Here is a 27,949-nt window from a genome sequence, read left to right on the forward strand (position 1 = left end):
AGAAACTGTTCCATAGAAAACCTTCAGTTGCCCATTTCAAGGTTTTTGGGTCTCATGTGAGAACAGAAACTCCAGGTGGGGTAAAGAATGCCAGAGGCATTTTTGTGGGTTATGAAAAGGGTCTCTACAGAGTAATTTTGTCTGAATCTGGTCAGGTGATTCTCACAAAATTTCTAGAGAGTGCTCCTGAACAGGAGAGAGTGATTGTTCACACATTTCCCACTGGAGATGATTCTGATTCTGATGATGATGATGATGATGATGTTGATGTTGATCTTATTGAGTTCAGTAGTACTGATGATGACAGCGATAGCTCAGGGAGCTGTTGTCACAGTCATTGAGAGGAAATCTCACATAATGACTAGACCCTCAGGAGGATGAACCACTGATTAAGCTTAGTACTGGTTCTCCAGAGAGTTCAGAGGCTGAACCAGAAAGCAGTGAAGAACAGCACCTTGTACGAAGGTCTGAGAGAGCAACGAAGGGTGTACCAGCCAAGAGGTATTCACAAGAGTTTGCAAACTTAGCTGTTGCTGTTGTAAACAATTGAGGAGAGATTGAAGCTGTGTCTAAGTCAGAGACAAAGGCACAACAGAGAGTTGTTAACCAAGGTAATGCAAATGCACTCATTCCTTGGAAGTCACACAACCAGAGAGGTACATTGGTTAAACCAGTGGCGGGTAGTTCCAAGGGTGGAACTGAAACAACAGGGGAATGTTATAAGTATAACAACAGTTTGTTTTCTTCTCTGGATGACGCTTTGCTCGCAGCACGCATTGATACTTTAGGGGGAGTATGTTACCATAAAGCAGCAATGCAGCAGCAAGCAAAGGCTCTAGCAGCTCAGTCAGCTGCAGGTGGCTGGAAAGCCAAACAGGATGTTTGTGACTGTTGCCATGGGAACAAAGGGGCAGTCCATTCTGTACTGAGCACCGGATGTTAGCTCAGTGTGTGTGTCATGTGACCCGTACTGGAAGTACATGGGTGGAGTTCATTCTTACTGCTGTTGAGTGCAGACATGTTTCTCTGTACTGATGTAAGAGACAGAAATAAAGAATGTAAATAGATTTCTGTCTGCTTCTTTCCCCTCCCTGGGGATACCAAAGGGGAGAGAGAATGAACGGTGTGTTCTTCTCTCACATCTGGGAAGAATCGCCGAGACCTCGCCTGCTTATCTGCCGGGAGTAGCAGCGGGGAGGTCGACAAGGAATATCTGCCGGTGCCTACGTTGTGGCACATTCCTCTGACCCAGGCAGAATTCCAACAAAAAGAGTGTAGTTTTCTCTGCCAACTGCGGAGTTGGGTTGGGGGGATCCAGATTGGGAGGGTTTGGAATAGGTAGGTTAGCTTTGGGAGGGTGATCATTTTGATCATGGCTATTTTGTCTGAGAGAGTGAAATTCATGTTGTTCCATCTCTTTAGGTCTTTGTTAATTTGTCGCCACAGGGGCTTGTAGTTGTGGAGGTACAATTTATTGAGGTTTCTGGTTATTTGTACCCCTTGGTATCCGAACTTGGTGTGGCAAAGTTTTATTTTGGCGACCTTCATGAGTTCATTTTGGGTGTGAGGAGGGGTGTTGAAGCACATAGCTTCTGACTTTGTAAAATTTACCTGTAGGCCCGGCACCATTGCAAATGTGTTGAGTTCTCTGATTAGGGAGGTTGCTGTGCTTAAGGGGTCTGGTGTTGTGACCATTAGGTCGTCTGCAAAGAGCCTTAATTTATAGGTTCTGCCTTTTATTTCCACTCCCTTGATGTCTGTGGCTGCTCGGATTCGGATTGCTAAGGGTTCCAGAGGCAGGATAAATAAGAAGGGAGACAGTGGGCATCCTTGTTTCATGCCTCTTTGGATAGCTATAGTATTAGAATCCATATTGTTAGTTCTGCATTTTGCTGAGATTTGGGAGTATATTTGTTTGAGGATTTGTAGGAAGTTGGGGCCAAATTTCATGTTAGTTAGTACTGTTAATATGTATTTCCACTCTAAGCAATCAAAGGCTTTGAGGATGTCTAGGGACATAATTGTCAATGGGAGTTTAGTTGCCTTGCTGTGTTTGATCAGGTTCAGTAGTTTCCTGATGGGGTCTGTTATATTGCGGCCAGGGACAAAGCCAGTCTGGTCTGGGGCTATTAACTTGTGTACAAAGATTTTTAGGCGGTTGGCCAAGATTGATGTGAATATCTTGTAGTCTTGGTTTATTAATGAGATTGGGCGGTATGATTCTACTTTGAGGCTGTTTTTTAGTGGTTTTGGGCCATACCCATGTATTTTACAGGTGTGTCTTCCACTGCCTCCCGCAGTTTGGTCAAACTCAGGTTGGTAGCTTCGAGAACACCCTAAATTAGCTATTTAGGGAGGTCTTGAAATGTGTGGACTGGGCCACCAGGGCAAGTGTCTGAACCTTCATCTGATAGGAAATGTTTTGCAGCAGTGGGCAACAGATAAAAAACGTGACATTGAGGAGGGTCGTATGGCGGAGGGAGTGAGAGTGAGAAATGTCCTTATATTCAAATGAGGAATGTGGGAGAGTATGCATACAGTGTACTCTGCCTCCCCATTTTATCCTCAAAAAACCCTGGTGAGGTGGGTTATGTGGATAGACAGTGACTAGCCAAAAGCATTCTAGTGAACTTCATGGTTATGTGCTAAACACACTTTGCTTCTACAGTAATCAAACTTCAACACGATTTTGCAGGGAGATTAATCCATTCCCCACTTCTTTCCAGAACCCACCCACCACCTCAATCAAGTGATCACATCAAGAGATATCTGCGAGTTTGCTCTCTTTTATTCAGCCTTAGGCTACCTAATTACATGGATATTATTGAATCTGGGATAGGCTGGGGAGGGAAAACTGGGATAGGTTGAGAAAGGGGTGTGCATCACTTTTCACCCTGGGATTTCTCCTCAGGCCTCTGGGTGGGCTCCACGGTGCCTGCTGTGCGGGTAAACATACAGGAGTATGAAGTGCCGATGTTCCAGTCAGAGTAGGGGACTACCACCTGGCTGAAGACCAAGAAGGAATCCTTGATGCTGCCCTTCAATAATCGGGAATTCACATGGCGACCTTCATAGAATCATAGAATCATAGAGTTGGAAGAGACCACAAGGGCCATCGAGTCCAATCCCCTGCCAAGCAGGAAACACCATCAGAGCACACCTGACATATGGTTGTCAAGCCTCTGCTTAAAGACCTCCAAAGAAGGAGACTCCACCACGCTCCTTGGCAGCAAATTCCACTGTCGAACAGCTCTTACTGTCAGGAAGTTCTTCCTAATGTTTAGGTGGAATCTTTTTTCTTGTAGTTTGGAACCATTGCTCCGTGTACGATTCTCTGGAGCAGCAGAAAACAACCTTTCTCCCTCCTCTATGTGACATCCTTTTATATATTTGAACATGGCTATCATATCACCCCTTAACCTCCTCTTCTCCAGGCTAAACATGCCCAGCTCCCTTAGCCGTTCTTCATAAGGCATCGTTTCCAGGCCTTTGACCATTTTGGTTGCCCTCCTCTGGACACGTTCCAGTTTGTCAGTGTCCTTCTTGAACTGTGGTGCCCAGAACTGGACACAGTACTCCAGGTGAGGTCTGACCAGAGCAGAATACAGTGGCACTATTACTTCCCTTGATCTAGATGCCTATTACTCCTATTACTCCTAATACTCCTATTGATGCAGCCCAGAATTGCATTGGCTTTTTTAGCTGCCACGTCACACTGTTGGCTCATGTCAAGTTTGTGGTCAACCAAGACTCCTAGATCCTTTTCACATGTACTGCTCTCAAGCCAGGTGTCACCCATCTTGTATTTGTGCCTCTCATTTTTTTTGCCCAAGTGCAATACTTTACATTTATCCCTATTAAAATTCATCTTGTTTGTTTTGGCCCAGTTCTCTAATCTGTCAAGGTCGTTTTGAAGTGTGATCCTGTCCTCTGGGGTGTTAGCCACCCCTCCCAGTTTGGTGTCATCTGCAAATTTGATCAGGATGCCCTTGAGTCCATCATCCAAGTCGTTGATAAAGATGTTGAATAAGACCGGGCCCAAGACAGAACCCTGTGGCACCCCACTAGTCACTCTTCTCCAGGATGAAGAGGAACCATTGATGAGCACCCTTTGGGTTTGGTTAGTCAGCCAGTTACAAATCCACTGAGTGGTAGCATAGTCAAGACCGCATTTTACCAGCTTCTTTACAAGAATATCATGGGGCACCTTGTCAAATGCCTTGCTGAAATCAAGGTAGGCTACATTCACTGCATCCCTTCATCTACCAGGCTCGTAATTCCGTCAGAAAACGAGATCAGGTTAGTCTGACATGACTTATTTTTCAGAAATCCATGCTGACTATTGGTGATCACAGCATTCCTTTCTAGGTGCTCACAGACTGTTTGCTTAATGATCTGCTCCAGAATCTTCCCTGGTATTGATGTCAGACTGACTGGGCGGTAATTATTTGGGTCCTCTATTTCCCCCTTTTTGAAAATAGGGACAACATTTGCCCTCCTCCAGTCTGCCAGGACTTCGCCTGTTCTCCTGGAATTCTCAAAGATGACTGCCAGTGGTTCTGAGATCTCATCTGCCAGTTCTTTTAATACTCTTGGATGCAGTTCATCTGGCCCTGGAGACTTGAATACATCTAGACTAGCCAAGTATTCTTGTACTATCTCCTTAGTTATTCTGGGCTGTGTTTCCTCTGCTGAATCATTTGCTCCAAATTCTTCAGGTCGGGCATTGTTTTCTTTATCGGAGAAGACTGAGGCAAAGAAGGCATTGAGGAGTTCAGCCCTTTCTGTGTCCCCTGTTTGCATTTCACCATCCTCTCCTCTGAGTGACCCCACTGTTTCTTTGTTCTTCCTTTTGCTACAAACATACCCATAAAAGCCTTTTTTGTTGCTTTTAACCTCTCTAGCAAGCAAACGTGAGCTTTCCCTGAGCCTCATGAGACCCACTGTTGACTGAAGCGGGGTCACTCAGGAGTTTGCTCCCTTTGGGTGGGTTGTGTATTTCTTGTAGGAAGGTGATGTGTGGTTTCATGGTGTTGATGTATGAGGTGATGCATTTTCTTTTGATGGGGTTTCCCAGCGCCCTCACATTTAATGTAATTGCTTTTAGGTTAGCCATCTTGCTTATCTATTATGTGGGGCGATTCCCTGCCAACCCGTCCAGGTTGTCTTGTGTCTCTCTCTTCGTGTTGTGTAAAGAACCAGTGTGGTTGAGCTGACCTAGGGTGTGGTGGGTGGGTGGACTAGTGGGATTAGAGTTAGATTTGGGTTAAAGAGTAGGGGGTAGGTTGTAGAGTGTTTCCTATATGTAGTCATATAGGTGTTTGTTTGGGGTATTTTGGACCATCTGGCATTTAGCCAGTTGGTCCTAGGTCTCAGTTGGTGTGGAAGGCCATGTTCAAGGACAGACCATCCCGCCTGTCGTTTGCGATAGGGGGGTGATCAGCGAGACAGTGTGAAGTGACTTTGTAACGCCTTTGTCAGGTATAAGGTTCATAAGCAATGTTGCCAATGTTATGAGCAACATTGTTGGTGTGTTGGGGTGGGGATGTGGGTGTTGGTACGCTCTGGCGCCACCACAGTGCTGGTTGGGTAACAGATTTTAGCCTGATTGTGGGTTGGGTTACTGCGGAACTGAAGGAGGCAGTGGTGTGCCCACTCTTAAAGAAAACATCATTAGATCCTTAAGATCTATCCAATTACCGCCCGGTTTCAAATCTTCCGTTCCTGGGTAAGGTGATTGAGAGAGCGGTTGCCAAACAGCTTGGTAGGTTTCTGGATGAAACATCGGCTCTGGATCCATTCCAGTCCAGTTTCCGCGCGGGTCATGGGACCGAGACGGCTCCGGTTGCCCTAACAGATGATCTTTGTAGACAGCTGGATTGAGGCGGGTCGGGGCTGCTGATTCTTCTAGATCCGTCAGCAGCTTTCGACATCATGAACTCCTGGACCACCGCCTTGCCGACGTGGGGATCCAGGGCACAGTCCTTCAATGGCTGCGCTCGTTTCTCTCTGGTCGGGGACAGAGGGTGGCGCTTGGGGGGGGGAAATTGTCATCGCGCCACTCCTTGGTGTGTGGAGTACCTCAGGGTGTGATACTCTCCCCGATGCTTTTCAACATCTTTATGCGCCCCCTCACCCAGCTTGTCTGGAGTTTAGGGCTGGGTTGCCATCAGTATACTGCTGACACCCAACTCTATCTGTTGATGGATGGCCATCCTGACTCGGCCCCAGACACACTGACCAGATGTCTGGAAGCTGTGGCTGGATGGTTACGTGGGAGCCCGTTGAAGCTAAATCCTTCGAAGACAGAGGTCCTGTGGTTGGGACAGGACGATATGGGATGGGGGGGCAACTCCCATCTCTTGCGGGGGTGCAATTAGTGCCAGCACCGTCCGTTAAGAGTTTGGGTGTAATCTTCGACACCTCCCTTTCCATGGAGGCGCAGATTGCAGCTATAACAAAGGCAGCATTTTTTCATCTCCGCCAAGCTAAGCAGTTGGCTCCTTACCTCTCTCGCCCTGACCTAGCCACTGTGATCCATGCGACGGTCACCTCCAGACTGGATTATTGTAACTCGCTCTACGTGGGGCTGCCCTTGAGACTGACCCAGAAACTCCAGCGGGTGCAGAATGCTGCAGTGAGACTCCTTACGGGGTCTTCGCTGCGAGACCACATTCACCCGGTGCTATACCAGCTGCACTGGCTCCCGGTGGAGTACAGGATCAGGTTTAAGGTGCTGGTTTTAACTTTTAAAGCCCTATACGTCCCCAAACTTTATCCCAACTCGTTGATCATATTATCTGAAACTACATGAGGCTTTCCCAGAATCTTTCCCAGAATTCTGCTTTCTGGTCAGGAAATATTGCTCCTCTCAATGACACATGTTCCCCAAGGAGTAGAGGAGCCCCTGTCTTGTAACATTCACATTCATCAGTAGTGGTAGAAAAACTGCTTTAAAAATGAATCTGTAAACCTCCTCAATAAGTCCTCTCTCTTTTATATCCAGGTTACAATCCCTGCAAAGGTTTAAATGTCATGGTTTCTCCCCAGAGAATCATGGAGGCTTCTAGTTTGGCAGGAGTGCTGATTATTATCTGTTAGATTCTCTGTCATTTCAAATCTCTACAGAAGACCGGGGGTCATTGTGCGTGTGGCCCCAAGTAGGAAAATCTGTGGCCCGTTAGGCTTACTTGAGGTGGATGAGGACACAGTCAGATAGCGGAGGTTCTAGAAATAAATTTATTGAGGGCAGAAGGTGTTGCTGGCTTTTATGTCTCAGTGGCTGCCCTGGCAGGTGGGCTGCTAGCGCCCTTTCAGCAGCAAAGCATCCCTTCTCACCCAAGCAGGCCTCTTATCCTGCCAGCTCCCCAGGTGTCATGGGGAACTCTTGGATGGCTACCTGACCATATGAACTACATCAAATAGGGGTACCTCCCGAGGGGTCACCGTTGGAGGGGTGCTATGCCTGCAGTCGCCTCCTGGGCATTGGACAGAAGCTACTCCTCCCAGATCAGAGCACTTCTTTTTCTTCCAGAGCTTTCTCCATGAAAACCCGCTCTTTAAAGCTCATTTGGAGCAAGCAGTACTCCACAGCAACCCAAATGGACTTTTTTTACCAAATGAGCACTAAAGAGTGGGTTTTGTGGGGAAACCTCTGGGGTGAAAAAAAAAATATGGACTCTGGCAAGAGGATATACGATTTACTGCCTCATATACAATTAAAGAAAAGTTTGTAAAGATGTTCTATAGGTGGCACTTAACGCCAGTTAAGTTGGCAAAGATATATAAATTGAAATCCAACTTCTGTTGGAGATGTGGTGGAGAAATAGGGACAACAATACATATGTGGTGGAGGTATGAGGAAATTAAGAAATTTTGGATAGTAGTACATGAAGAACTAAAGAAGATGTTGAAAAGATCAATAATAAAGTGACTGTGGGACTGACCTTGAATTTCTTAAGTGTTATGGCAGATGGAAAGGAAAAAAATAGATTCGTCAATTCCAGAAAAAACAACAAGGTCTGGGAAGACCTAGCAGCAACCTAGGAGAGCCTCAGCATCTGGCCCCTCTGTTTCCTCTGCGGCTGTACCAGCACATCCCAAACCAAGAGGAATGTTATCAGAAGAGGCCTTAGCGCTTGCATTAAGTAAGATAAATGACTCATTGGAACAGCTTAATAAGAAAGCAGACACGACAAATGCGAAAGTGGATGCTGCAACTACTAAAATTGATCTAAATACAGAAAGTTTAAATAATTTGGGACAAAAGGTGAATACTAACAGAGAAACCATCGAGAAACTGATACAGGAATCTACTTCAATACGGCAGACCACAGAGGAAGCCAGGGAAAAAGTAGCTGCAGTGGAAGGTAAAGTAACACAACTGGAAAGAGAGAGTCCCAGCCCTACAGAGGCAACTTGAGGACCACAAGTTGACGCTTTCTATGATTGAGCTCAAGTAAAAACAGATGAATTTGAGGATCAGAGCTTTATCTGAACTGGAGAAGGATAGTTTGATAGACTTTCTCACGCAGAAGTTTGCAGATTTTTGGGACTTGGACTTGGAGCAAGAGGCATTCAGAATTGTGAGGGCCTTCAGACTTGGAAGAGGAGGGAAGAAAGAGAAGAATAGAATAAGCGACTGTTTGATCACCCTCCGAACTAAAGAAGAGAGAGACAAAATTTTCGGCTGGCATTACCAGAAGACTTTGGAAGTACAACAGTCAAGAGTGGAAATATTTAAAGACATTCCGAAACATCTTTTGGACCTTAGGTCTAACTATGGAGATTTGGTTGCCCTGCTGAGAAGGAACAAAATCATCTTCAGGTGGGAATTTCCCCAAGGTCTATCCTTCAGATTAAGCCAAACCATGGCCTAGCTCATTGCAGCATAGAGAGAAACTTGATTAAGTTTAATTAACTGATAATTAATAGATCCTTAATTAATTAAGAATTAGGTAAGTAAGTGAAGACAAATGGCTGGAGCTTTTCCTTGGCAAGGTTAACGGCAACAATTTTTGCTATTTCACAGCCATATGTATCTCAGGAAATAAATGCTTGGATTTTGAAAACAAGTCAACACAAACAACTGGGGGTGGGGAGGGGAAGTTGTGTGCTGATGAATGTTTCATATGACCAGTTTTGGATCCCAATTATAGCTCCTAGGCCTCACTCAACCATGCTAAAAAATATATTTCAGAACTTCATGTCAGCTCCAAGGACGTGATAACTGTAATTTCTTTTTTTTTTGGCTTCTTTTCTGAGAGCATGATTAGGGGGGAAATCTCTGAAGCCCCCATTAGAACAGAAATGACATCCAAAGGGAAACAGGTGGCAGGTCAGTAGCAAAGGACCACTTGCTTCAATCAGCTCCAGACTTTGGTTGGGTGAGTAAGAAAAGGTTTGATTATGTGTATTTTGGAACTCGCTCCGCACAGAAATACATCCAGCATCTTTACACTTAAAGTATTTTGTTTTGAGGGATCCAACTCTACAATTCTATGGTTCTATGACTCACCTTTTTGTGGGATTTATATTGTTCCATTTTGCTTGATGTTTTTGTCTTACCTGTTTTATCATTGTAATGGTTTTATCTGTTTTAGAAGTGCGTATCTTTTTGTTTTCACCTGCATTGGGACCTTAAGGTGAAGGGCAGGTAAGTAGCATTATAACTCAATCAATAATACTTTGGGGCTCTGGAAAGATCGAAACATAGATAAGCTAGAGGAAGGGAATTTCCGAAATCAATCCCTGTCTCCAGGCACAGTGTGACTGAAAACAAGCCTAGGAACGTGGACTAGCATTTCTCAGTGGGCTTCCAAACTCGGATAAAACGTAAGGTATAAACGTGATAAATAAATATTTGTGTTTTAGGTATCTTGTATTGATATTCAGGCCTCCCAGCTGAGACTGAACCATAAGGCTTGCTTGCCTCCACCCTCCAGCTGGGCATCTCCAAATCAGGCACCAGCTTAATGTCAGTCAGTTGGAGCAGGCGGAAAGGGTAGCCTAGATCCATCCCATCAGCTTCCCTGAAGATAAGCAAGGAGTGTCTGGTTTACTTACCAGAAACTTGGCATGTGAATGCTTCAGTGAGAGCAGATGAACCTGATCCAAGTACTGAGGCAAGCTCAGAGCAAGAGGCCTTCTCAGATGGAGTTATTTGCCATCTTGCCCTACCCTAAGTGCTTGCCTCCTCTCCATTACACATTTAACCTTATGGAAGCTCTTGTGGGGTGGAAAGAGCTTCACCTGAAAGCCTGGACCAAGCCTGGTTCATAGAATCATAGAACTGTAGAGTTGGAAGGGACCCTGAGGATCGTGTTGGAATATGCAGCTGTCCCATACGAGGATCAAACCTGCAACCTTGGTGTTATCAGCACCAAGCTCTAACCAACCAAGCTATCCCAGTCAAGAGATCTCCGATTCCCTGGCAAAACAGCGGCTTGCTTCAACAAAGTTAGTGTGGAGTAGTTACAGGTAGGTAGCCGTGTTGGTCTGCCATAGTCGAAACAAAATAAAAAAAATTCCTTCCAGTAGCACCTTAGAGACCAACTAAGTTTGTGATTGGTATGAGCTTTTGTGTGCATGCAATAACAAACTTAGTTGGTTTCTAAGGTGCTACTGGAAGGAATTTTTTTATAGTGTGGAGTAGGTGAGCTTCAATGAACCTGAGGCAGAAAAAGTGGGCTACTTAAAAGCTTTCCCCAGACTTATCCTCCCATTTGGGAGGTTTTTCACTTCCTGGGTGAGCATAATGTTCCGTGTAGCCATCAGAGAGAAAGGTAGCAACCTCTCCGGAAGGCTGACAATTATAAAGACAATTCTTCCCCTCCTAGCTGAGCAGGATGCATGTAAGAATCTGTTGATGAGCAAAAGGACCCTGGAAGTCTTCTTGGAGTTGGGTGTTCAGGTGCACTGTTGCCACCCCATCCTCCCAGATGGGTACCAGTTTTCAAGGATGCTGACAGGGAGTAAGGGAGATATCTGAAAGTCAGCCCCAAGCCTAACATTCAGCTAGGAGATTGCCGAGTTCCCCCGATAAGTGGCAGGTTTCCAAGAAGCTGCCAGAGTGGAAGGGGCTTGCCTGATCTCCTATATGAGCACAGCAGGCTTCACTGAGCTACACAATAAGCTGCCCTAAGCCTGGTGCTTAGTTGGGATTTTCAGCTTTGAGAAACCTGACCTGGGACAGGTTAGGTGCCCGAGCTCAGCAGGGACATTCCTGCCCTCCCAGGTGAGCAACTGGCTTCACAAAGCTGTCAGCAAGCCAGGGGGATACCAGAAAGTCTTTTGCAAGCATGATGCTCAGCTGAAAGATTTATGACCTCCCAGGAGAGTCCCAGGCTTCAGTGAAGTGGAAGGCAGTGAAAAGGCTACCTGAAAGCTTGCCTGGAGCCTGATACTCAGCTGTGAGAATCCTGGCCACCCACCTTTGCAGTATGCTTCAAGGTAGCTTCCTGGAGGGGAAACCGGGAGGAAACTGAAAGATTCACGTGGCTCAGCTGTAGGCTTCGGGGAATCTGGCTTGGAGAAAAAGGCTCTCTACCTCAGCCAGCCTGGTGCTCAGCTGGGCAACTGCTTGTCCCCCAGCAGGAGAATCTGGCTTCAGGGGAGTCACCAGGGAGCAATGTTTCCCAAGTCTTTGGAAGCAGCCCTGGGCTAACTCCAAAACAGCAAGTGCAAACAAGGAACCAGAAGGTTGAAGAATGAGGGCTCTGAGGAGCCGAGGCTCCTGGGTCCTGCTCTCTGCTCCAAAAGTCAGGGGGTGTCCTTTGGAAGAGAAAGACCCCTTCCCAAGCATTGCCAGAGCTGAGGCAGGCAGGACCCCTGGATTCTGGCTGGAATGAACTGAGGAGTGGGACAGAACAACTTAGGGCACTTCTGAAAGCCTAAACTCTCCATAGCTGACTTATTCCTACTCCCAGGAAAACAGGTAGGGGAAACAATCTTGTTTTAGCTTGGGGAGGGTAGTGTTGCCAAGTGGTTTAGAGCAACAGCAGGACTGGGATGCATTTAAGCAGGAGTAGGATTGGCTCCTGTGCCCATGGAGGGGTGTGGAGCAACAAATTTGAAGCCCCAGCTTTGGAAAGGAAAGGTAAGCTGGAGCAGGTGAGAGCCAGGGCTCCTGGGTTCTGTCCTCAGCTCTGGGCGAGGATGTGAAGGACTTTGTTTTGACCCAGAATTTTCAAGTTCCATCCCTATCTAAGTCAGGTTTCCTGAGTTATAAAGCAGGAAGGGGACATTTCCAGAAGGCTTGTCTGTAGCTTGTCAGAGGCAGCATGGCTCTGAATGCCAGTTGCTGGGCACTCACAAGTGGGGAGAGCACTGTTGCGCTTAGGTCCTGTCTGTGGGATTTCCATGAGCATCTGGTTGCCCACTGTGAGAATGGGATGATGCACTAGATGGACCATTGGCCCAGTCCAGGAGCATGCTTCCTATGTTGTGTTTGAAGGGCCCTAGAAAGCCATAGCAGTGGGGTGTTGAGACCCAGCCACTGTGGGTCAGAAGGAAAGTTAGCTATGGCAGTCTAGAATAAAAGGAAGCCCAAGCTTTGCAAGGAGCGTGTTTTGTGTGTGCAGGGAATTGGGACTCCGCCTAAGCTCTTATGTGAACATAGGAAGCTGCCTTATACTGAGTCAGGTCATTGGTCCACCTAGTCCAGGGCTATCTAAACCGACTGGCAGTGGTTCTCCATGGTTTCTTTCCCGGTTGTAAGTAGAGATTCCCTGAACCAACTAGGTTGCAATGGGTTACAATCACCAGCGTTGCCTAATGGTTTAGAGCAAGGCAGCTTACTGGGAGCAAAGTTTTTGGCAGCTGTTTTTAGGCAGATGGCTCAGATGTTCAGAGCACATCTTAGTAGGAAGGGGGGGGGGATTTAATGGCTTAGAGTGCTCCTAAGGACTCGACCAACCATTGCACAGAAAGTTGGGGTGCTTCAGCTTAGAGAGGAGTCCCTTCCACACTGAAATATACTCAGAGTCGCAAAGTGATTTCATGCTCTTTATTCAGCTCATAGTGGTGAGGAGGAATGAATGAATGTCCCCTCAAAGTATCTGCTTTATATACATTATTTACACAATGGGCTGCACATGATTGGCTAATTCTGGAATTCTACTGTAAGCCAATCAGGTTGTGGATTCACTTATATCTGGAGCATGATTGGGTGGTTCCTGCCAACCAATCATATTGCTGCATTGTTCTAGGACCAATCAGACTGCTGCATTCTGAATCCTATTGTTCTAGGACCAATCAGACTGCTGCAATTTGGATCCTATTGTTCTAGGACCAATCAGACTGCTGCAGTTTGGATCCTATTCAACTCAGTACATAACACACACCTTCAAGGGAAATGGAGTACAAAGTTTGCTTGGGTTCCTGCTTTCTATCTGCAACATTCGCAGGGAAGGTTAGCCAGCAGAGTAGGTTTGCCTTGGGAAGAGGAGAGTTCTCCTAAGAAGTGTTCCTGAGTTCTAAAAGATGGCTGAGAGCTGGCGGGTTGAGGGAGGGTGCAAGCCAGGACCCCAGGGTCCTAGTGCAAACTGGTAGAGAAGAGATAAAGTGGAGGACAGCAGATCTGCTGGCTGGGCACAGACAAGCCAGATTATCTGGCCTCTGCTCCAATGAGTTATTGCCAAGTGAGCTGGGAACCAGGATTTCTGGGTTCTAGGGCCAGCTCTGAAAGCCACACTGAGAAGCCATGAAAATGGAGTTCAGAGGGAAGTGGGTTGATGAGACTCTTCAGTGAGAGGCAGTGTTGTGTAGTGGTTAGGGTGTCTTGCTAGGACCTGGGTGACCAGGGTTCAAATCTCCACTCAGCCATGAAGCTCATTGGGTAACCTTGGGCCAGTCACTCACTCTCAGCCTATTTCACAGGGTTGTTGAGAGGATAAAATGGGGATCAGAACTATGTATGCCACCGTGAGCTTGCTGGAGGAAAGGTGGGATAGAAATGCAATCAATCCATCCATCCATCCATCCATCCATCCATCCATCCATCCATCCTCAAGTGGCCAGGTGCAAAAGAGGCAGGGCTCTTGCACTGTTTATGATTGCCTAGAAAAGGGGATTTCAGAAGGGGGGATTTTCATTGGCAGTGAGACTTGGCAGGGGCAACGTTGCCAGGGAGTGAGGATCTGGCCGGCAGGAGGGCAAAGGACTGGTGGGGTTTAGGGTTGCCACCTGCTTTTCTGACTCTACTTCTGTACCGGTAACAGTAGTCTGAGAGGCACAGAAATTCAGCAATGAAAGTGTATCCTGGCATCAAATTTTCCTCCTGCTAAATTGTGCTTTTTGTGTGTCAGACTTTAGAGACAAAAAATAAAATAAAATGTGCCAACCCCAGGGAGAATGGAAAGGTGGTTTTCAACTGTGGGACACAATCAGTGGAAAGGGGGGGCAGAAAAGGCCTGCTGTCGTTGCTGTGTGGTTTCTGTACATTGAAATGTGGGGTGGAAAAAGCCCAATATTTAGTTTAAGCCATTGCTTTACTCTATTGAGAAGTTCGTTTCTAACTTTTGATTGTGTGAGTTAATAATATAAGGCTAATAAGAATATAAAGTTAACACTAACAAGGAGGGGGTTTCCAACCAATGGGGGGGGGGACTTGGTTTGCTGTTGTTTAAAGGAAAAGGTAAAGGTACCACTGCCCGTATGGGCCAGTCATGTCTGACTCTAGGGTTGTGTGCTCATCTCGCTCTATAGGCGGTGAGCCAGTGCCGTCCGAAGACACTTCCGGTCACGTGGCCAGCGTGATGAAGCTGCTCTGGCGAGCCGGCACCAGAGCAGCACACGGAACGCTGTTTACCTTCCTGCTATAAAGTGGTACCTATTTATCTACTTGCACTTAAGAGTGCTTTCGAACTGCTAGGTGGGCAGGAGCTGGGAGTGAACGACGGGAGCTCACCCCGCCGTGGGGATTCGAACCGCTGACCATACGATCAGCATGTCCTAGGCACTGAGGTTTTACCCACAGCGCCACCCGCGTCCCATAAGGCTAATAAGAATATAAAGTTAATACTAACAAGGAGGGGGGTTCCAACCAATGGGGGGGGGCTTGGTTTGCTGTTGTTTAACAGCCACCTAATTGGCAAAAAATCAGTAATGCCTGCAGATTGACTGATTGTTACAAAGACAGGCCCCTGGCTTGTTAACCTCCTCACACACAGACATCTCAGCAATCCTTTTTAAGCAGACTTAATCGAACTCTTTTGTACAAAACTCAGCTGAGCCTATTAGGTCAAGTGGGGAGCCATCAAAGGGACCACAACAGGGAATGAGAGTATGAGAGCCGCAATGAACTGAAGGAGGCATGTGTCAGTATTATGGGGTGGCAGGTATGAGTCAGCCGGAAAACTATGGTCAGTTGCCAACTTCTTTTACAGGGCCCTGCAGCTGAAAATAAACAGCTGAGCCTAAGAATTCAAGTGGGGAGTTATCAGGTGGTTTACAGAGCTGCAATGAATTGAATCCAAGTTCCCGGGATTCTTTGGGGGAAGTCATATGCTTTAAATGTATAGCTTGGGTGTGACCAAAATGGCAAACAGTAAGAGAAAATATGAAGCTCCTTTCATTAGTGTAGCTACATCATTGCTGCATCTGCATGCTGTGGGGAAAACTTCACCTGCTGAATTTATGCCCTGCTGCTGGAAGTTGTTGCCCAAAATTTTTGGCAGGAACTTGGCTGGCTTAACACTGCACTAGAAGGAAAATGCTAGACCAAGAATGGGGCACCTGTGGTCCTACAGATAATGATGACTACTGGTACATCTCCCATCACCCCTGCCCTTTGGGGCTGATGGGAGTTGGGAGTCCAGCAACATATGGAAGGCCCTGGTCCCTGGGCTGCCCAAAAGACCATTATTTCTGGGATATTTGGGGCCCGTAAAACTCCAGTTGTTGATAACTTGCATGGAATCTTCAAAATGTTGAGAATAATATGGAACAGGACTTCCAGGTTAGCGCCATCGATTAATGGCGGATTTCCTCCGAGCTCCGGAAGCCTGTGAGCGTGGTGACTCGGCGGGCACCATTTGCACCCCCCCCAATCTGTGAAGGAGCCTTTTTTAAAGGCTTCGGAACGGGGACGGGGTGCGGCGCGGTGCTGAGAGTACTGCTTCTTCTGCGGAGTGAAGCTGAAAGGAATATTAAGGAACTAAAATCCCCCTAGAGGGGTTTAGTGACATTACAGGAATGGCTGGAGGAGGGAAAATCCAGGCTGAATTGGACAGAGTATTTGTTCTTTTGGGAAAGCTACAAGGCCAAATCGATGTTTTGGCTACAAATGTTACAACTCTGGACTTAACAGTAAATAACATTGTTGAATCTGATAAGGATTCGAAACAGGAAGCCTATTCAATTGGACAAATAGAGAAACTTGAGAATTTTGAGAATATGGAGAAGGAGACATATGTTGCCCCTGAAGAAAAGGAAGGAGGAGCTGTAATTCTGCAGATGTTAAAGGAGAGTTGTACTTTGAGGCCTGACATGATGGCAATAAAGGAAAATAAAAATTTGATGTGGAAAGTCTGGCCTGAATTGGAGAGTGGAGAACTGAGAGATCTCCTTATGTGGAGATCTGAAGACCGAAGGATTATAAATTTGATTAAGGTGGAAGTTGGAGCTCTGGGGACATTTGGACTTGAAAGGAGTATGAAACAAGATTTGGAGTACCCCATAGGTTTTATTTTTAAATATGGAGGTCTGGCTGGAAGAAACATGGATCCTGTTGGGCCGGAGCCTCTCCGAGATTTGGGGTTTAACATTAAGGACAATCAAAAAGACCGGCAGAGAGGAATTGAGAGAGAATTAAGAGCCTCGGATGTGAGATCTCCAGGCTAAACAGTATATTGAGACTGATGGACATTTGTTGGGGACTGAAACCGGGAAAAGGGTGGGTGGAGCCTGGGAATCCAAAGGGTATATAATTATAATTTGTTCTGTGTTTATTTGGTTCTGCTATTTGTACGGAAATTGGGAAAGTCGTGGAAGGGAAATTTTGGTCGACTTTAGAAAAAATATTTAAGAATGAATAAGGAGGTATAAGTATTGATGTTGAAGTTTGGAGAAGTCAAAACTGGTTTTTAAAATGGTCTAAATTAAATGAAAATAAGGCTTGCAAAATAAATTGAGGAAATGGAAGAAAGAAGAAAAGTAAAATAACAACATGTTAGAATAAATTATTAAATTAAAGTGGAGAAATAAGTTAAGGACTTGCTGAGCTGATAATTTAAATTGGAATACAAGAAGGGGAGCTGTGAGGAGGTCTGAGAAACAAGTTAAAAGAAAATAAGTAATTGAAATTTTATGTGTTTTTAATTGTTTTTAAGTTTTGTATTTTTGTATTTTTGTTATTTTTTGTCTATTTTTGTTTTTGTGTGGTTTCTGAAAATGCTAATAAATATTCATTAAAAAAAAAGTTCTATCCATTTAGAATGCAATGCCATTGATTCCTTTCACTTCCCCCTTTCTTGCACCTAGGATAGCAAACAGGAGCATTTTATATTCACTTCATTATTATTAATTACATTTCTATACTGCCCTTCCTCCAAAGATTAAGGGGCACTTTATAATATAAAAACACAAAAATATATGGCATATTAACAAACAAAAATAATGCTACACACACACACAGTTTAAAAGGCCATAGATTGTTTATTTAACCAAAGGCCAGGTAGAAGAGGAATATTTTTGCCTGGCACCTCATTAATTTTCTGCAAATGACCAACACCTTCCCATAAAAGCGTCAACTCGCTAGATTCATACCAAATCCTCTGCTGCCCTCATGTGGACATATTCAGAACTCAAGCATTTTACTTCAAGGTAACCCAAATTAATGTCGAAACAAAATAATTTAAAAAATCCTTCCAGTAGCATGAGCTACCAATAACAAACTTAGTTGGCCTCTAAGATGCTACTGGAAGGATTTATTTATTTTTTGTTTCAACTACGGCAGACCACCTGTAACCAAATTAATGTGCGATGCATAACCCCAGTGGTTGGAGACTTCAATTCTTTAGTTATTTCCACATTGCTAGCAACTTCTGCAACCTGCTTTCTTGCTTTTCTGCATACTGCATCACCGCTACCCTCTGTGGTTGTTTAAGAGAACGGGAGGCAAGGATGAATCCTGAGCACTAAGCCTTTCTGAACTTATCCCACAGGTGAGGCCAGAGCCATCACAATGCCAGACCTCCTGGCCTAAGTTCAAAAGATTTGTATGGCTGGTAGCACTGCATGTCACTGAGAGATCTGCGCCTCTCCCAGCAAAGGTCATCAAGCAAGGTGATCAGTCCCCAAACCGGGTCTGAAGGGCATAGATTGAAATGTGCCCACATCACCAGCTTCATCCAAGAACGTTTGGGGTAAATTGCAAAAATAAAAAAAAAATTAAATGCAAAATTGTGGCCTGCCTGCAGGTAGTGTCTGTATAGTTCGAGAATATAGTTCAAAAGTCAGGAGGGAAAGTTGTGAGATGTATTCACTCCCAGTTCCTTGCTGGACCACTGAGGTTAAAGTGGGCTGCACCTCACAACGGTTGGGAGGAATGTTTTTGCCAAAAATACAAGAAACCTCATCAGGAGGGCTTTAAACTGACTAATGTGGGGGAGGGAGACAGTGCTCCTGTAGGTAGGAGTCTATCAATTGATGAAGATGATCATCCAAATGCCATAGACCAAATGGAGCAAACAGCACGCAGACCTAGTGGAGGGAGGAAAAAATCCTTAAATAAGAGACACGGGGGAATGATTAATGGACTTCAATGTCTGTACACTAATGCGCAAAGCATGGGAAATAAACAAGATGAGCTTGAGCTCTTGGTACAGCAAACTAAATATGACATAATAGGCATCACTGAAACCTGGTGGGATAAGTCCCACGATTGGAATGTAATAATGGAGGGATACAATCTATTTCAGAGAAACAGACCAGACAAGAAAGGAGGAGGAGTGGCGTTATATGTCAGGGATGTGTATACCTGTGAAGAGATCCAAGATTTAGAACCTCAAAGCCAAAGTGAGAGCATTTGGGTCAAAATTAAGGGAGAGAAGAATAACAGAGACCTCATTGTGGGAGTTTACTATAGATCCCCAAGCCAAACGGAGGACATAGATGATGCCTTCCTGGAACAGATGGCCAAGCACGCAAAAGGAAGGGAGATAGTAGTAATGGGGGACTTCAATTACCCGGATATTTGTTGGATGTCAAACTCAGCCAAGAGCATAAGGTCAAACAGATTCCTCAATGGCCTTGCAGACAACTTCATTGTCCAGAAAGTGGGAGAGGCAACAAGAGGAACAGCCATTTTACATCTGGTCCTAACCAATGTTGATGACCTGGTTAGTGGGGTAGAAGTGGAAGGATCATTAGGCGCGAGTGATCATGCTCTTCTGAAGTTTACTATACAGCGGAAAGGAGCAGCCAAGCATACTAGGACTCAATTTCTTGACTTTAAGAAAGCTGACTTCATAAAACTTAGGGAAGTGCTGGGTGAGATCCCATGGACAGTAATACTAAGAGGAAAGGGAGTGCATGATGGCTGGTAGTTTGTTAAGAGGGAGATAGTAAAAGCACAACTTCAGGCAATACCAATGAGACGGAAACATGGAAGGTGCCTAAAGAAGCCAGGGTGGCTATCTAAAGAACTTTTAACTGAGTTAAGATTAAAAAAGGATGTGTACAAAACTGGAAAAGGGGGGAAAACACCAAAGTGGAATTCAAACAAATAGCCAGCACATGTAGACACAAAGTCAGAAAAGCTAAAGCACAGAATGAACTCAGGCTTGCTAGAGAGGTTAAAAGCAATAAAAAAGGCTTTTATGGGTATGTCCGTAGCAAAAGGAAGAACAAAGAAACAGTGGGGTCACTCAGAGGAGAAGATGGTGAAATGCAAACAGGGGACACAGAAAGGGCTGAACTCCTCAATGCCTTCTTTGCCTCAGTCTTCTCCAATAAAGAAAACAATGCCCGACGTGAAGAATTTGGAGCAAATGATTCAGCAGAGGAAACACAGCCCAGAATAACTAAGCAGATAGTACAAGAATACTTGGCTAGTCTAAATGTATTCAAGTCTCCAGGGCCAGACGAACTGCATCCAAGAGTATTAAAAGAACTGGCAGATGTGATCTCAGAACCACTGGCAGTCATCTTTGAGAATTCCTGGAGAACAGGCGAAGTCCCGGCAGACTGGAGAAGGGCAAATGTTGTCCCTATTTTCAAAAAGGGGGAAATAGAGGACCCAAATAATTACCGCCCAGTCAGTCTGACATCAATACCAGGGAAGATTCTGGAGCAGATCATTAAGCAAACAGTTTGTGAGCACCTAGAAAGGAATGCTGTGATCACCAATAGTCAGCATGGATTTCTGAAAAATAAGTCATGTCAGACTAACCTGATCTCGTTTTTTGACGGAATTACGAGCCTGGTAGATGAAGGGAATGCAGTGAATGTAGCCTACCTTGATTTCAGCAAGGCATTTGACAAGGTGCCCCATGATATTCTTGTAAAGAAGCTGGTAAAATGCGGTCTTGACTATGCTACCACTCAGTGGATTTGTAACTGGCTGACTGACCGAACGAACCCAAAGGGTGCTCATCAATGGTTCCTCTTCATCCTGGAGAAGAGTGACTAGTGGGGTGCCACAGGGTTCTGTCTTGGGCCCGGTCTTATTCAACATCTTTATCAACGACTTGGATGATGGACTCAAGGGCATCCTGATCAAATTTGCAGATGACACCAAACTGGGAGGGGTGGCTAACACCCCAGAGGACAGGATCACACTTCAAAACGACCTTGACAGATTAGAGAACTGGGCCAAAACAAACAAGATGAACTTTAACAGGGACAAATGTAAAGTATTGCACTTGGGCAAAAAACAAAAAAAAAAAAAACAATGAGAGGCACAAATACAAGATGGGTGACACCTGGCTTGAGAGCAGTACATGTGAAAAGGATCTAGGAGTCTTGGTTGACCACAAACTTGACATGAGCCAACAGTGTGACGTGGCAGCTAAAAAAGCCCATGCAATTCTGGGCTGCATCAATAGGAGTATAGCATCTAGATCAAGGGAAGTAATAGTGCCACTGTATTCTGCTCTGGTCAGACCTCACCTGGAGTACTGTGTCCAGTTCTGGGCACCACAGTTCAAGAAGGACACTGACAAACTGGAACGTGTACAGAGGAGGGCAACCAAAATGGTCAAAGGCCTGGAAACGATGCCTTATGAGGAACGGCTAAGGGAGCTGGGCATGTTTAGCCTGGAGAAGAGGAGGTTAAGGGGTGATATGATAGCCATGTTCAAATATATAAAAGGATGTCATATAGAGGAGGGAGAAAGGTTGTTTTCTGCTGCTCCAGAGAAGCGGACACGGAGCAATGGATCCAAACTACAAGAAAGAAGATTCCACCTAAACATTAGAAAGAACTTCCTGACAGTAAGAGCTGTTTGACAGTGGAATTTGCTGATAAGGAGTGTGGTGGAGTCTCCTTCTTTGGAGGTCTTTAAGCAGAGGCTTGACAACCATATGTCAGGAGTGCTCTGATGGTGTTTCCTGCTTGGCAGGGGGTTGGACTCGATGGCCCTTGTGGTCTATTCCAACTCTATGATTCTATGATTCTAAATCACCTGAAACTCCTATAAGCCACTGACCAAGGATGCTCAATCTACTTCCCACTTTGCTGCACACTAGCTGGGTGTTTACATCCATAGGGAAAAGAAGAAGAGTACAGTGGTACCTCGGGTTACATACGCTTCAGGTTACATACGCTTCAGGTTACAGACTCCGCTAACCCAGAAATAGTGCTTTCAGGTTAAGAACTTTGCTTCAGGATGAGAACAGAAATAGTGCTCTGGCGGCGTGCCGGCAGCAGGAGGCCCCATTAGCTAAAGTGGTGCTTCAGGTTAAGAACAGTTTCAGGTTAAGTACAGACCTCCGGAAAGAATTAAGTACTTAACCCGAGGTACCACTGTAGTATTTTCTCTTCACACTAATTTCTGATAAATTGCCTGTCCCTCCTCACAGATCTAAAAACCACAGCACCTTTCGTAGTTCTCTGCTGCCATCATGTGGCCATTTTTATCTCCCTCTTTTTTGAAATAATTTTTATTTGGTTTTACAAATACAGTGGGACTTCGGTTCAAGAACAGCCCTGTTTATGAATGATTCCGTTTACGAACTCTGCAAAACTGGAAGTAGTGTCCCGGTTTGCGAACTTTACCTCGGTCTAAGAACAGAAGCCGAATGGTGGAAGGGCACCGGCGGCGGGAGGCCTCATTAGGGAAAGCACACCTCGGTTTAAGAAGGGTTTTGGTTTAAGAACGGACTTCCAGAACGGATTAAGTTCGTTAACCAAGGCACCACTGTATAAAATTATAACCAGTGCTTTTTTTCTTTTAAAAAAAGTGTTTAGAGATACTCTCATTTTGACTCAAGAAAATCACCATTTTATAGTTCAAATTGGGGGAAATAAATACTGTATGGTAAATGGACAAAAGTACAAAGATTCACAAAATGTTTAGGGGTATGCATACCCTGCATTTCTCCCCCCCTCAAAAAAGCACTGATCATAACAGTACAAATTACATATCCACATTTAGACATTCCCCCAAATCTCTGGACTTCCCACTTTCCCCTCCAACTTCTTTATTATTTAATACGGTAATGTGGCCATTTTCAGCAAGGTGTTATAAATTATGTAACTTATGAGAGTTGTTTTGGTGTTTCTGCTTAGTATACGTCATACTTTTGTATTACTTCATTTTTCTAATAAACACAGCATGTGAAAATTAAGTTCCCACTAGGAATTTAACCCGTACGCATGAACCCTACACAAAGCAGGACTGAAACACACACGTCAGTTCAAGTGCAGGAAGTTCAGTCCTGATTTGTAGGATTTGGTTCACTCCAGATCCCAAACTTTCCATTTATAAAAGATTTTCAGTAAACAAAGCCATTCCTTAACCTGCCCTGTTGTGGTGCTGTTTATTAACATAACCTCTGGCTATGTAATGATTTTTCTGCCTGCTGTAGCCATTGCAATATACTGTGCTAGCTGTTCTGTGATTTGTAAATGAATCTTCTGATGGAATTTCAAGCCCTTCTCACGAGAAGCTGGCAGCAGTCCAGGCACCCGGCTTGAATTCCTGTTGACCTCCCTGGCTGCATTCCCCAGCAGACGCAGGCAAGGTCTCGATCGGTGATTCTTCTCAAACGTGAGAAGAACACACCCCTCTTTCCTGCCTTCCCCAGGCAGGGGAAAGAGATAGACAGAAACGTATTTACATGCTTTTATTTCTGTCTTTGCAGTATTACAGAAAACGTGGCTGCTTTCTCCATACTCCAGCAGTGTTGTGACAAACACTCCCTGTACATCCTGTACAGCTCATATTATACTGTGAGGTAATTCCGGTGCTGCGCACTGTGAAATGACTGCCCCTCTGTTCCCACAGCAGTCCCAACATTCCCATCATGTTTACACTTCAAGCTAGGACTTTGCAGCTGCATTGCTTCATTATCGTAACATCTTCATTGCTGCTTTTATTTCTCATATTGTATTTTATATTATTTTATTTTAGTGTTAAAATTGTATTTTGTTAATTATCATTGTGCTTTATACGGTATCCTATGGAATTCAAATTGTAATATAATAAAATACAATATAAGAAATAAAAAAGCCACACACACAAAAACCGTTTAAATTAAAAATAATAATAATATCCCATGGTCTGTTCCAACTGCTCATAAACAGTTGCTCCCTCTGGTCTTCAGTTTCCAAGGCAACAAATCGTCTCCCAAACCATTCGTCCCATAAAATAAGATCTTTGGGGTTGACTTTTTTTTAAAAAAAGAAGAAAAGTAATGGGGGATCATTTGTTCTTCAAACGTTCTGTCATTTTTGTGTGTGTCACGACATCCCCTGTCTCTTCTACATTAAATGTATGGCTCTTTATTTCAGCTGCTCATGAAGTATTGTTTTGCTCTGCTCTTGTTGCAACTTCATTGTAATATAATAAAATACTTCATTTTTGTTTGTTGGGACTATGCCTTGCAGCCTCTCTTCCTATTATTTATTATATACCAATTTCCAGATATTAAAAGCGCTGAGGCCTGCTGTCAGTTGAGTCCTGGAGCTGAGGAACTGCGGCCTGGTGAGGCAGTTGAGGCCTAGGGTGGAACTACTGAGGGAGAGTGGCAGTTGGCCGAAGGTGACAGTTGATGGGCATTGGGGAAGCTGAGGGAGACTAGCAGCATAAACTCTCTGGAGGAGACTTAAAGATCAATATCCCTCGTTAGTTTTATTGCAGCACCTTCTCAGCACCCAGTATGAAAAGGAGAACACCCTCCTGAGCAGGGCCGGATTTAGGTTTGATGAGGCCCTCAGCTACTGAAGGTAATGGGGCCCTTTGTATGTCCAGCTGTCCTTTGTCAACAACATATTGTCACTGATTTTTGTGTTGAATATATGCTATATGGTAATTTATGGACCTATTAGGTATCTAAAGTCATTTGCACATAACAAATAGGAGCCTACACAACACAAAACACTGTTGCTTTTTGTAAGTTTTATTTTGTTTTTTATCTTATATTTTGGAAATGTACATCCAGGTGTTTTTTCCCTTTAATTTCTTGAGGGGCCTCCAAGAGATTGGGGCCCTAAGCTATAGCTTGTTTAGCTTATACGTAAATCCAGCACTGGCCACATGCATAAGGACCTTGGATGCCCTCCAATGGGATAGATATGATATTTTGTTTAATATTTTTATTTATTATGATGATATCTGGGTGTCATAACCTGGGACCCAGGCGAATGTCATGGCCAAGGGCAGATGGCAAACCCTCAGGTCAGCACAGCACAGTACAGCATGCACCTATGCTCACATTATTATTATTATTATTATTTATACCCCACCCATCTGGCTGGGTTTCCCCAGCTACTCTGGGCAGCTTGCAGCATATATTAAAACATAGTAAAACATCAAGCATTAAAAACTTCCTGAAACAGGGCTGCCTTCAGATGTCTTCTAAAAGTTGTGTATTTCTTTATCTCCTTGACATGTGAAGGGAAGGTGTTCCACACAGAGGGCGCCACTACTAAGAAGGTCCTCTGCCTGGTTCCCTGTAACTTCACTTCTCGTGGTACAAACACAGTGTATCTCTGTCACTGTCCTATTGGAAAACCTTTGGAAATCTAACCACCTCTCTCTTGGTTTTAGCTCTCCGTTTAAGAGCTTGCTTTGCATTTAACTGTTAAGCATTAGAGTTGCAATTATTATTTTATTTGATTTACATACTGCCCTTTATCCAAAGATCTCAACCATTGTGCAAAAGTCAGCTGCTGAAAATACATAATGTACCTTTTCTGGGATGTTTTTCGAGGCAGGCTCCTCACCTACTCATCAAATCATGACTAATGCTTTAGTAATCCTTACCAATGCATTAATAGTGCATTAATAGTGTAGTAGAAGAAAACAATGCAGAATCTTTAAAACTTTCTCCTAATTAGCTCTCTGCTGTTCTGCTGGGGCCTAAACACAATGATGTAGCATTTAGGGGCAAAGATGCAACCCAGTAATGCAGCACTGGAGGCTAAGATGGAGAAAATCTCCACAGCCACCATGTATTTCCCTCTTGTGCTCAGGTAGGTTGGAACAAAGGATAACCACACGCTGCAAAACACCAACATGCTGAAGGTAATGAACTTGGCTTCATTAAAACTATCAGGTAACTTGCGGGCTAGGAATGCCACAGTGAAGCTGGAAATGGCCAAGAAGCCCATGAAACCCAAGACACAGTAAAACATGGCGACTGACCCTTCATTACATTGCACAATGATTTCTCCAGTTACCGAGTGCATGTCTAAATCAGGGAATGGCGGAGAGGTTGCCAACCACAAGGTACAAATACTTGCTTGAATGAGGGAACAGGAAAAAACAACAGAATGTCCCTGTCTTTTCCCCATCCACTTCCTCATGCTGGATCCTGGCTTTGTAGCCATGAAAGCTATCACTACAGTGATGGTTTTGGCCAATACACAAGAAACAGCCATTGAGAAGATGATGCCAAACACTGTTTGTCGGAGAAGACAGGTCACTTTTCCAGGTTTGCCAAGGAAAAGCAATGAAGAAAGGAAGCAGAGCAGGAGGGAGATGAGGAGGATATAGGTGAGGCCTCGGTTGCTGGCTTTTACAATGGGTGTATCCCTGTGCTTAATGAAAATTGTTAACACCAAGACTGCATGAATGGAAAGAAAAACAGCAGCAAAGGCTAAAGTGATTCCTAAAGGTTCTTTATAAGAAAGAAAGTTTATAATTTTAGGCACACATTCATCTTTGTCCTTACTTGGAAATTGCTCTTCTGGGCACATGAAACAGTCAGCCATATCTAAAAAAGAGTAAATTTATCATTTCAGCATCAATTACCTGTTACCTATGGATTGTTCTCCGCTCTACCTCTCATCATAGCTGACAACGTTTCCCTTTTTTTAAGGGAAATTCGCCTATTCCGAATAGGATTCCTCGCAAGAAAAGGGAAAAGTTGACAGCTATGCCTCTCATACATCAGTTAAGAATGTACAGATCTCTCTCTACCATTGGTGGATCTTTCCATAGGATTGTCCCTGATAGACTGGAAGAAGATTGGAGCAAGATTATCACCCAGCTTTCAGAGCTTTCCTATTTTTAAAATATACTTCTTGTCTCAAAAAGTGAATCGACATATATGAAACACTCAAGATTTAGGGATAAAAATTAAGGTACGTTTAAAGGTGAGCTTATATAATTTGCACTTTTCAAAACAATGTACAAGCTGAAATATAGTTTACTCCTTTTCCTCTTTGTCAGGGACTAAAACCAATCCAGTCACCTGTGGATGAGTACAGAAATAACTGGTCACCTGTTTAGGGACTGAGTAGGAATATTTGGGGTGTTTCACTGAGGAATTGCCTATTTTAGACTACTCCAAGCACCTCTTGTTTGCTAGCCTTTTGTTTCTTTGGCTTCATTTTTTGTCACAGCTAGATGGCTGTGGGAGTGGGTGCAAGGCAGACTATGCCAAAATAATGAGCACCCCAAAGTACCAGCTTGGTAAAGGGATTCTTCCATATTCACAATTCGTCACTGACTGGCATCAAGGTGTTTACAGGAGTGTTCCTTAAGCTTCACCCTTTGAAACTCGGGGCAGCAGAGGAGGGGTGCAGTAATCGACTGAGCACACCTCCGAATGAGCTTGCAATGTAAAGCATGGATAGAGTCATATTCTGCTATGAAGCTTGCAACCAGGATGGTGTCACCCTTAGAAGATATTTGGATATACATTCCCTTCTCTCTTCTGCAAATGCTATGCTCACATTGATTTAGCTAATCACATGATAGTATGCACATTGGAGTAAGTTTTCACTTGTAAATAGCCATCTGACACAACTCTTTTAAATTACTCTGTGTGGATCAAAACATTGGGGTACTACATGACCTACCCTTCTTGTTGGAAATCTTCCCTTCCGGACATGGAGTACAATCATAGCAGCAGAATTTCTTCCCTTCTTTCCTTTTCTTCTCATTGCCAGGGTGGCAGTAGTCGTTACACAAAGAAATAGGCATCACCTATCCAGACATTAACGGAGTTACAAAAGGGAAATGGAGATAGATAGAAAGATAGACAGACAGATACTTCTGATGTTGATCTTGGCATATGCGCCAGACCTTTTAAGGACCTAAAAGCATCCCTCTTGGGCAAGCAGGGGAACAGCTTTGGTAATACCCATAGTTTAGCCAGCAGATAACTCATAAAGACTGAGTCAAATGAGTATTTGAAGAGAGTGAGTCATCATTAGTTAAGATTCCACATCTACAAACACACAGAGAGAATCTTCAGAGAAGATGGCAAAGATGATGGGTCAGTGAAAAATCTGGACTGGTAATCAGTAATGGGGATCTATCTCTTGTCAAGAAAG

General features: G+C 44.4%; 2 protein-coding genes across 2 annotated transcripts in view; both read right to left on the reverse strand.

The window, feature by feature from the left end:
• The window catches only part of MRPL52 (mitochondrial ribosomal protein L52), a 179,880-nt gene that overhangs the window by 65,304 nt on the left and 86,627 nt on the right, over positions 1-27,949 (reverse strand). The window lies entirely within an intron of this gene.
• LOC310828937 (vomeronasal type-2 receptor 26-like) lies at positions 25,000-27,879 on the reverse strand. The gene is made up of 2 exons (XM_083707040.1): positions 27,473-27,879; positions 25,000-26,382 (listed from the first exon to the last, which is right to left on the reverse strand). The coding sequence occupies exons 1-2, from the start codon at positions 27,594-27,596 to the stop codon at positions 25,484-25,486; spliced, it is 1,023 nt and encodes a 340-aa protein (XP_083563166.1). The 5' UTR covers positions 27,597-27,879; the 3' UTR covers positions 25,000-25,483.

The sequence above is a fragment of the Podarcis gaigeae genome (genome assembly GCF_964106915.1).
Source record: "Podarcis gaigeae genome assembly, chromosome: 13".
Classification (NCBI taxonomy): Eukaryota; Metazoa; Chordata; class Lepidosauria; order Squamata; family Lacertidae; genus Podarcis; species Podarcis gaigeae.